The sequence below is a fragment of the Eptatretus burgeri genome, chromosome 10 (assembly GCF_056783735.1).
Source record: "Eptatretus burgeri isolate ZD-2024b chromosome 10, Ebu_testis_v1, whole genome shotgun sequence".
NCBI classification, from domain to species: Eukaryota; Metazoa; Chordata; class Myxini; order Myxiniformes; family Myxinidae; genus Eptatretus; species Eptatretus burgeri.
The window spans coordinates 63770389-63781668 of NC_140970.1; the positions used below are offsets into that span (position 1 = coordinate 63770389).

Here is an 11280-nt window from a genome sequence, read left to right on the forward strand (position 1 = left end):
TATGTCACTATCACCGCCACTGAACAGACAGGGGAATTTCTTGATGAAAAACTCCACACAGTCAAACCCCACTTCTTGGTGTAGCTTAACATCCAGCACCTGAGCATGCTTGGCTAATTCATCATCTAGCGGCCAGGTTTTGAAGATGTAATTGCAGGCTTTCACATAATATGAGCGAACTGCACTGGAGAAACCTTGGATGTCTGACTCACTCAGAGTGAAGGTGGATTTCTTGAGACTCCTTTGTTCCCTTATATACAGTTTGGCATCGTTCCCAATCATGAGGTCCTCATCATTCTTCTGATGATTTCTGTCAGAGAAGGGTACATTTACCAGAGCAACCGATGACACCGATGGTTTCAAAAACCACACGAAGATATCTTTCAGAAGACCATTCAATTCTCCGTGCAGGAGATGAATACAGGGTCTCGTCTCTTTGGAGCAGAAGATTCCCCTTCTCAAAAAGCTTGTTAGCATATCGAAGGAAGAAACAATAGAGTTTTGTTTGTGGAGACAAGAACATCCTGTTGACACGTTTTTCTCTAGATTCCTGCACAGTGTTTGAGGAAGATGCGCTTTAGTTGTAGAACTCGTAGTACACTTAGCCGCAGGGCGATCACACTTGCGTTTACTGCCAGCAGAAGAGGTCAGACTCGTAGTACCAGATCCAATTTTACGTTTGAGGAGAGAGCTTGAGGTAGGTGCAGCCAAGGAAGAAGACCTCTGATTCGAAGGTTTTGCTGAGCTTCTATCATGATTTGGCAAAAGCAGAACTTAACTTGGGTCCTTCTTTGCCTGCAGATGGGACTATCACAGTCTTTTCGACTCTGAAGGAATCTACTTTGTAGATGAACGTGATGAAGGGCCGGGTGATGCTACCTGCTCTCAGCATTGGTTTTGGTGCTGTCCCTGCTGTCTTCTTCGCAGCAGATACTGCAGTGGTAGTGGTGAATGCTGCTCCACGAGTGCTTGATCCTGCAGTGCCAGTACTGGCAGTAGATACAGTGCCGTCCTTCTTGCTCGTTGTTAGAGTCTTGGCTACAGTTGGTTCCATTTTTCTTCGTACTTCTTCTTTGAAGAAGAGGCGAAGTGGCTCCCACTGTTCAATCAGCCTGTCTAGGCACTGACCAAGGGACAGCCACCTTGTTGCGACATGCTTCAGAATCTTGTGTCGGGGCATCACAGAGTTCTTGCAGTGCTTTCACTCCTTTGACGCGTTTACTACTTTTGTCCAAGTAGTAGTAAATATCGATGAGAAAGTCATCTAATTCAATGGGTAAGGCCTGAGCCGCCTTCTTGGCCGTATTGTGCATCATATGGCAAGGGCATCCCATGATGTTGCACTCTGGATTTTGTTTGTGGATATAAGCAGCGACTCCTTTGTGCTTGCCCACCATGACAGAGGCATTATCAGCACAAAAGGAAACACAATTTCCCCCACGGAATTTTCCTGTCACTGAACTCATGATCAAGCAGTTTGAAAATGTTTTCTCCAGTGGAATCTTGTTTGCACGCAGGCAAACTTAGCAAACCTTGCTTCACAATCCCAGCACTGTTGTCATAGTACGAAATCAGGACAGGATATAGCTGGGCCTCACCACTGTCATTGCTACCGTCTGTAGCTAGGCTAAATGGAGCTAGTCTAGCAATATCGGCAATAGATGAAGCAGTAACATTTGACAACTCACCAATTACACTGGTCAACAACAAATTTGTTGTCTGCATTTTTTAAGCTGATTTAGGACGAATCTGATGCGCTGAATCCAAAACTCACATTAGTTTTGTTCAATCAGGTCAAGTTTTTGAGATATGGCCACATGTCGTTTTTTACATTTTTGTTCACATGTACGCATGTGTGGAGCATTTTAGAAGAAGTTGGTGGGGGTAAAATATCATGTCAAATAATTGTTTTAATTGGAAATAATATGACAAGAAGTATTCAGGTACGATAGTTCTGGGTGATTATGTCGAAAAGGGATCAGTTTGAAGTCATAAAACCTCAAAATCTTCCAAAAATTGGTGAGGCAAAGCATAAAGTTCGTGGATCAAAACTAAAGTTAATGGGGCAGATTTTGTAATAATGTGATACAAAAAGTTGTATTTCTTGAAATAACGAACTCTGAAGAATGTACAATACCTACATGCGCCAATTTATGACATGCGCTTCTGCTCAAGCTTGGAGTGCCACAGTACGAACCCAAAGATTGGAGACTGTTCATTGACAGCAGCAAGCGATCACTGAAATGTGTTCTGCTACACAACGGCAACCATTTTGCCTCTGTACCCATTGCTCACTCGACTACACTGAAGGAGAAGTATGAAGCGGTGAAGTACGTGCTGGAGAAAATTGGTTATGATCAGCTTAAGTGGTTTATTTGTGTTGACCTGAAGATGGTGAACTTTTTGTTGGGACAACAGTCTGGCTTCACCAAGTACCCATGTTTTCTGTGCATGTGGGATAGTAGGGACCGTGCTCAGCATTACACGAAGAAGGACTGGCCTGTGTGGGAGGAATTGGTGCCATGCAAAGAAAGGAACGTCATCAACGACCCTCTGGTGGACAGAGACAGAATACTCTTCCCACCGCTGCACATCAAGCTCGGCTTAATCAAGCAGTTCACCAAGGCTCTGGACAAAGATGGTGACTGCTTCACTTACTTGTGCCAGGCTTTTCCAGGATTGACCATGGAGAAGTTGAAAGCTGGCATCTTTGATGGTTCTCAGATCCGTCAGCTCATCAGAGATCCAGAGTTCAAAAACTCAATGAACGAAGTGGAACTGGAAGCGTGGAAGACATTTGTTTTGGTAGTGAAGAACTTTCTTGGCAACAATAAGGCCAGAAACTACGCAGAACTTGTCAACAACATGCTGACTGCTTTCAGAAACCTGGGTTGCAACATGAGCATCAAGATGCACTACCTATTTTCACATATGAACCGGTTTCCTGAGAACCTGGGTTCAATGAGTGACGAGCAGGGGGAGAGATTCCATCAGGACATGAAGGAGATGGAGACCAGGTATCAGGGTCGCTGGGACGCAGTCATGATGGCTGACTACTGTTGGAATCTGAAGAGAGACCTCCCTGCCGCTGAACATTCCAGGAGTTCGAAGAAACGGAAGTTCAAGCCCTGAAGTTTGAACAGTGGTGACGCAACATGCAATTTACTTGTACTTACCTTTATCAATGCCCACCATTCAGATGACAGTAATCGATGTTTCTATCATGTAATCAATAAATGTTGTTGGCAAAACATTTTTTTCTTAAAAACATGTTTAGGATGATATGTGTTGACAAAAATCAGCTGATAATGCCACAAAAATGTAATTGATTTTGTCACAAGATCTGATTTTTTCAAATCAACTTAGCACAAAAACCTGACCTGATGGAGAGAAACGGATGCCATTTCCTGATTCAGCAGTGCCAGAATACCCTAATTCACTTGTAGAAATCTAGACAACATTCAGAAAGTAAAAAATTGTTGACCAGTGTTCGTTTTTTCTTTTTTGTTCTTTTTCTTTTTTTTTTTTCTTTTTTTTTTCTTGCTTTTTGTTCTTGTTTTTTTTTTTATTTTTTTTTTTTTTTTGTTCTTGCACATCTTGCACATCTTGCAAGTTTTTGTTCTTGCACATCCATACTTTGAAGGAACTTTTGAATCTGGAAACATCTTTGAAATAGAGGTCCAGCATGATCTGAGACTGATATGGGCAAGTTATGTTCCACAATAAATCCACTAAAGAGAAGTTCCGCTCGGGTAACATCCTCTTCCTCGCTTGTCCCTTGTTTGGTGAAATAATTCAGAAGTGTACCGGTACTCGTGCTCGAAGATCTCTCCTTTGCAATGTCTGTGTGCCGTTTGCTTCCAACGTGCTTCCGAATATCATCGCGACCTCCGTGCTCAACTGAAATATCAACGCTGCATACTGTACAATACGCATGATGAATTCCTCTTTCAGACTTTCGAATACACGGGTATTGGAGACTGTATTCGGTCTTGTACTTCTGAGACCATTTCTTGGTCTTCATAAGCTTCTTTTCTGCCATTCCGTAATCAACATCGAGGGTTTGAAGCATCGGTAACTTCGAAGTCGATGTTCCACAGCTGCAGCGCGACTCGTAGAACTCTAGCGGCTGTTAAACACCGCACGGTGGTCGCGACCGCCGGGCTGGTACGGGGCCCAGCTGCATGCAGTGAGCGTATCGCATGCATATACACTGTGCATACATACCGCATGCACTGTATTGCACACATACCGCATGCACTGTATTGCACACATACCGCATGCACTAAATCTCAGTGCATGATCGCATAAGCGAGATCCAGACCCAATGTTTCGCTGCTCCTCATTTGAATTTGCAATTTTTTACGTACAATTTGGTAGCAGCGAACGTTATGGAGTTACCACATGCTATACGTAGCAGACGATGCTTTTCATTCAATTCTCATACTAGTACATTCTGATTAGTGAACAGTGCAAAAATATCAAAATTTCGGGAGGATAAGGATAGTGATCGTAAGGGCGGGAGTTTGGGTGAATTTTCGGAATCCTCCCGATGAAATCGGGAGGGTTGGCATTGCTGCAAACCCAGTGCTGCCACTCCAAAACAAGTCAATTATAATTTTCTACATGCTTTTCACCAAACTCTCTGGGGGGTGCATAGTCTTGAAACTATGCCACAGCATGGATGCCACCAGATTGTTCAACACCGACACTCACCCCAGAAATTAAAGTTGAATGATCAAGCCCCTTCACTTCACCAGTCGTTGCTAAAGGGCATCCACCAAACCCTCCCAGTTCTTCTTTGAACACTTTAATTTCCAAGGAACACTCCCAGGTACACTATTTAATTCTTTCAAAACTCCACATGAGCTGATGTGGAAGGGAAAGCAAGGATCTACGAGCTTGGTCCTTCCACAAGGTCAGACTTTTTCCTCAATTAAAAACAGTTGTTGTAGATTTATTGAAAAGCTCAAAACTATTTATTACAAACTCAGCATCTATGGAATCTTTAAGCAAGCCATAGATGTCATAAACATAAGCTGATAATTTGACTGTGTCCTGTTGACACATTTAAGCCAACAAGAGTTTTCCTAAGAACTACAGTGTTTTCAGAAAGTATTCACACCCCTTGACTTTTGTCACATTTTCTTGTGTTACAGCCCGAATTGATAATGGATTAATTTTAAAAAAAATTGTCACCGTTCTACACATGATACCCCATAATGACAAAGTGAAAACATTCTGTTCCAAGTGAAACTGGTCATCAACTCATGATGAGCTGGGGATCTCCTTTCTTCAGAAGGACCATCACCACTGCTCTGTAGCAGCTGAGAGTAAGTTCACCAACTTCTATACTTTTTTTGAGCACCTCAAGCAATAAGGGACCGACAAGGGTCCAGAATTGTAAAACTCAACTGGGTGGCCATCCTCACCTGATGCTGCTCCAATCGCCAAAGACATGAGTGATTGTCCAAGTAAATCCAACATCAAACTAGTTAAAAGTTTCACTTTATGCTCACTTCTTAGCTGAGGCACTTCAGCTGTAAAATACTCCATTGCATTCTCCTGTACATCCTCAAATGGGAAATAATTTAGTGAAATAATCAGAGATAACCCCCTTTATCTTTGAAATATGGTGCACCATATTTCCATATTTCAGCACCATATTTCAGCAAGAGCTCCACCACACGGCTCTGTGAAACACTAATGTCTGCCCTGGCTTTCTGAGATGCCCCATGTGCTTATGGGGCACAGATTCCTTTTCCAACTAAATAAATAAATAAAATACTTGGTGGGTACCAGTGCCGGATAAAGCCTTGGCTGGCACTAATGCACATTTTGAAATTTTAGAGAATGGCCTGAAAAATTTAAATTAGATCTCGGGCTCATGGAAATGGACCCCAGACAAAAGATGAACTGATTCAAGACCAAAATATTTAATACAAAAAAAGACAAATATTTAATGTGAAAATAATTTTTGGCTGGCCCTAAGGCACATGCCTTGTCTGCCTAATGGTTAATCCAGCACTGGTGGGTACATCTAACTTGTCAATGCGATCCATGCCAAATCTACTCAAAGCATCCATGGCCTGATGATTTACAATGTCTCAGAAGTCATTGCTTCTCCACCAATTGCTTGTTTCAACACTTCCGGTTGTGTTGCTAAGTTTCCTTGAAGATTCGTTATCTCTCTTTCCAAAACTTGTTTTTCTATTCTTGTTTTTCTGTTGAACTAAACATTTGAAACTGCTGGCAGGACACCGCAATTTGTGCCTTCGCATTGTTACACCAAGTTTTCAAATTTACAAAACTATTTCTCCTGCTGGTGTCCCATGTATCGGTGTTATCTGCCTCTTCATTTCCAGATTTTGCCACACCACAGGAAAGTCTTCTTGAAAGTAAGTATTACTCAAAATATCTGTATTTAATCTCCAATCTGAAGAACCTGCCCTCCCTCTCTGGTGGTACGTCAGTCCAAAACGAAGAAGAACGAAAGTGTGACCCGAGAAACCCGAGGGAGCAATATTTATTGTCAAAACCTCCTTCTTCATCTGCCTCTTGACATAAAACTCATCGAACCCTGCTGACGTGACACTGTTATTCACACATCGACATCATGAGAAACCACACTCTTTCAGGTGATGAACCCTCCAACAATAATCTCCCAACAGCCCCTGCTAAGGGCTGACTCGGGGTGAGGTTCAGCACTATTGTGATCTAACATGGGATTCTGGGTGCAATTCAAATCCCCTCCGATCACAATGAAATATTGGGACGCGATGTTCCGAATTAATTCAACCAAAGGCAGTTATACCTCTCTTTACTTTTGCTTGGAGCATACACATTCACTAATATAACCATATAGCTATCCAAAAAAAGGATAAAGTAGCTAAACATCCCTGCTCGCTAAACACCAGGAAACATTACAGAGGTGATTTGAAGAGCAGGTTGCAAAAATAAGGGAATTAGTGTAGTATTTGAGTCTTTATCACGAAAGAAAAGTTGCCCTTTCAACAGCTGCCTCAAATGGGTATCAGAATTTCTGGAACTGTGAGTTTCCTGAAGCAGGACAATCCCCAGCTTCATTCTCTTTCTCAAAGACTCAACCTGGAGTTTATGCCCAAAGGCTACCACTCCAATTAATATCTAAACTCCCAGTTCACACCTCAACCATATGGAGAGAGGAGTTAGCTCTTCAATTCCTCTGGGTTTTCTTTAAATCCTTCTGGGATTTCTTTTTCCAATTTTTTCAATGGTATTTGGATGTTGTTCAAAAAATGGAGTCATCCGGACTCCAAGTCATTTCTTTCAGCCGATTTATAAATTCAGGAAGGCCTTGAAAAAAATCCCGAGTTCAATGTTACGTTTCTGGAAATAATCTTTATAAAAGGCCTTTGTCTCATCATCCGAGGTGTGACTTTCACCTCGTAGGTCTGAGATGGCACTTCCTCAACATTATATGCTTCCGAGTCCTCAGAGGCCAACCACGCTACCCTCCCTGCCTCCCTGGCCCAGTCACTACCCCCACCCGCACAATGGCTTCCCCCCCCCTCACCCCAGCGGTTCACCTACCCCCCCCTCACACTAGCGGTTCTCCTACCCCTCCAGCCCTCAGGCTCTCCTGCCCCTCCCCCCGGGCCCTCCAATTGTCCTACCTCCCGGCCCTCAAACTCTCCAACACCCTCCGCCCCCCTCCCCCCACCTCGGACATTCTCCCACCCCACTGGCCTTCCAACTCTCCTCCTCTCAATTTTTCTCCCGAACAACGCCGCGTACCCCTACTAGTCTAATACATAAATGTCATTTTCTGTCTGTCTGTCTGTCTGTCTGTCTGTGTGAAACACCAATCGTGCCAAAACTCCTGGGCCAATTGTTACCAAACTTGGCACATAGACTAAGTTTAGCCTAGTGGTGAACATGGGCTACTTGGTTTCATCTGTAGTTATGGGAGTTCAGGAGGGAAGGTCGACAAAAATTCTCTATGTAAATAAGTATCGTGTTGCACCACCCGGTGGTGGTGGCAGATGTTATTACAAGTCCGCTGTGGAGATAACTTGCATTTTTGCATTGTGCCCATCCCCAGAAAGTGGGAAGCCCCAAAGGAACCTCCATTAATCATGGGAGGCAGGGGGAAGAGGGGGATGGGAGTGTGGAGGGAGGGGGTGGGAGGAGGTAGAGGTGGGAGGAGTGAGAAGGGGTGGGAGGAGGCAGGGGGAAGGGTGGGATGAGGGAGGGGATGGGAGGAGGGATACGGCGTTGCCGGGCAACGCCGGGCACCCGTTAAATAGAAGTAAAAGATGCTCCAATACCCAGTTGCTTGAAATCATGAAACAAATATTCATGATTAACAGTCAAAGTCTTTTCTTGATCGATAAAAAGACCAGTATATTGCTGTTGAAGTGCACACTCATCCCATAAATCCCATATTAAAAAGATGTTATCATGCATTGACTTATGTTAAATACAATACAATTTATCATAATGCATACCTGAGCTTATAACCATCTTTACACGATTAGCAACAACTTCAATAAAAATCCCATATGAAGTGAATCTTACATTCTCCACATTAACGATTGAAAAAGCATCACATGGACATATCTTTCAGGAATAGTAGAGAATCCCTTTACCTCGTTTTTATCCTAGCTGTGGCATTTTCACTACGTAAGTGCAAGAGTGGTGTCACAATCTCAGGAGATTTCACTCTCATAGTACCATGACAATACAGAAAGTAGTCCCCTGATCAAACTAATGGTGAAGTCTATAAATTATGCAAATCGTAAATCTGAGTGTACATAAATGTTAATGGATGTGTTCAACCCAAAAAAATGCTTAAAATGTAGGTCACCTTCAAATACAGCTTGAACACCTTCTTGAAACAAGAGACATTTGGCAAAGCTTCTGAGAGCAAATGCAATTGCTGAAATGTGATAAATATTTGATCCACACACACGATTTACTTTGCATACCATGCATGAAATCGGTAATACACTGTATAATTAATTTTTATGCATATTCTGTTCAGGTAATGAAGGTGAGTGTCGAAAGAAACTACAACATCAAAGATTTAATCAACACCGATGAGAGCAAAGCAAAAAGTTTGGCACCTCAGTGACGGTCTGGATGGAAGCACCATATTTCAGCAATAGCTCCACCACACGGATTCGATTCTTCTTGCAAGCGATGTGTAATGGAGTGAAACCATTCTGCAAATAGAGTGAAAAGCAGCAACCCTCTCTCTCTCTCCAACCAAAACAGCAGCAACCTCACCAGTTGTCGTATTTTACTTACCATTCCAGCGTACAGATAGAAGCATTATTACAGGAATGTGTAAAGGATTAAAATAAAGAAATGAAATGTTTCTTATTTAAGAGCCAAATATATTATATCTGGGAGAAGCAAACAAATCAACGAAAAAAAGGAAATTTACAATTTCAAAAGTCTTGGCAGAAGGTGGTATAAGTATGCAACGTTAATCCAAACACAAAACAGAGCTAAGATGTACAGGTAAGGCTGAGTTGGCATTCAAAAATCTTATGAATAATATAAATAATATTCCATAGTCCAGTAATGATACAGTATACACAGCTGAAGATAAATGTGAGAGAATTGTATAGTGGAAAATATGAAAATTAGCACTATGAGAGGTTAATACCATGCTATTCAGGGGTTTGAGGCACACACAATCTACTATTGCAAGCCATGCTTGCAAAAGTAGATTGCTCAATATAATATCTGCGTACAAGTTTTGCCATTATTAGAGCAAATCATTACACAATGATGCATAAAATCATCTGCTTGGACTGAACTTCCTTTTGGGAATGTATGAATGTTAAAATGTCTGCTATGTCTCGACTTGTGTGACTGTTATCTATCTCTGGCATCTCCCTGTAAATATGTATGTATGTGTAGTGTGATCTATAATTAAGTCCCTATTTTAAATGTAGAGATACTCTGCTATTATTATAGGTAGAACATTAAAAAACAAGAGTGCAAGTGAGCACAATATACGCCTGAACAAGAAGGTATATACAGAATTGTGCTACGACATGGAAAACATCATCCTGATTGCCATGGCAACCACTTTAGATGACCCTATGTCGCGACACACCGTCTCCACAGTCTGTACCTATGTACCAAATATGAAACGTGAAAGTTGAAAACTTTGGGAGTTAGACTGCGGACAGGAACGGACGGACAGACAGACGGACAACCGGTATCACATAATACGTCCCGATATATGTATCAGGCGTATAAAAAATGGTTTGAAAGCTTGTTTATTGGCATTAATAATATTTTTTTTTTTGCTTTGATTTCAGATTGATCCCTTACGGCTGAAGATTAACTGTTGCTCAAATAGCACGAAATTGCTGCATGGAGTGAGGTTTGGCAGTCTGTAATTGCAATTCAAAGATAGTGGCAGCAAGGAATGAGAAGACAAGAAATATCATGTTGTTAATGTAAATAAAACACCAAAAACTACTTTTCCTGAAAGGCCATTTGTTGCTGTTTTAATTTGTGAACATCAAATTTCAACATAAACTCCTGCATTTTCAGTCATTTTTTAAAAACAAATTGTTTGACGTTTTCCACTAATTGCTAAAAAAAAAAAAACTCCTCTGGCAAATCAGTAAAAACATTGCGGATAAAACTTTTGAATTTGTCCAAATTAGCAGGTTTGCTGGCATACGCTTTTTCTTTAGGTCATCCGCATAAAATAATAAATGCACAGGGTTAAATCAGGAATTCTAGATGGCCACTCTATCGGTCCTCGTCACCCGATCCATCTGTTTGGAAAGTGGACATCCAACCAATTTCGAACTTCAATCAAGAAGTGCGGAGGGGCACCATCTTGCATAACAATTTATTCATTTGTGTTGCCCCGTTGCTGCAATTTTGAAGAAAGGTTTTGAAGCATTTCCAAGTATCTCTGTCGATTCACTTTATTGTGGAGGATGTCAGGTCCAATGAGTTGGGTTGAAGTAATTCCGCATCAAGCGAGCAGTTTTTGCCAACTTTGTCTGCGTTCGACTCCCGTTTCTGAATCATTTCCTTACCAGTAATGGCATTTATGCACATTAATAAAACCACCAACATGGAAAACAGCCTCCTTAGATGATATAATGTTCTGTAACACTTGTGAACAGTCATCAATCTATGGAAGGAAATCCATTCTCCTGTCACAATCATCTGGAAACAACTGCTGAACATAATGAGATTTGGATGGTTTCCATCCCAAGTCTTTTTTCATAACTTATTCCACTCTCCCTCATCACTTGT

The 11280-nt window shown here is 41.8% G+C and overlaps 1 protein-coding gene across 22 annotated transcripts in view; it reads right to left on the reverse strand.

The window, feature by feature from the left end:
• Positions 1–11280, reverse strand: part of LOC147018716 (uncharacterized) — a 457423-nt gene that overhangs the window by 221363 nt on the left and 224780 nt on the right. For all 22 annotated transcript variants that reach the window (XR_015062500.1, XM_085898687.1, XM_085898685.1 and 19 more), the window contains one exon: positions 9108–9206. Coding sequence is in view for 21 of the 22 variants with exons in the window: in XM_085898687.1 (XP_085754813.1) it covers positions 9108–9206 (99 nt within the window). In the remaining variant the exon portion in view is untranslated. The remainder of the gene's footprint in view (positions 1–9107; positions 9207–11280) is intronic.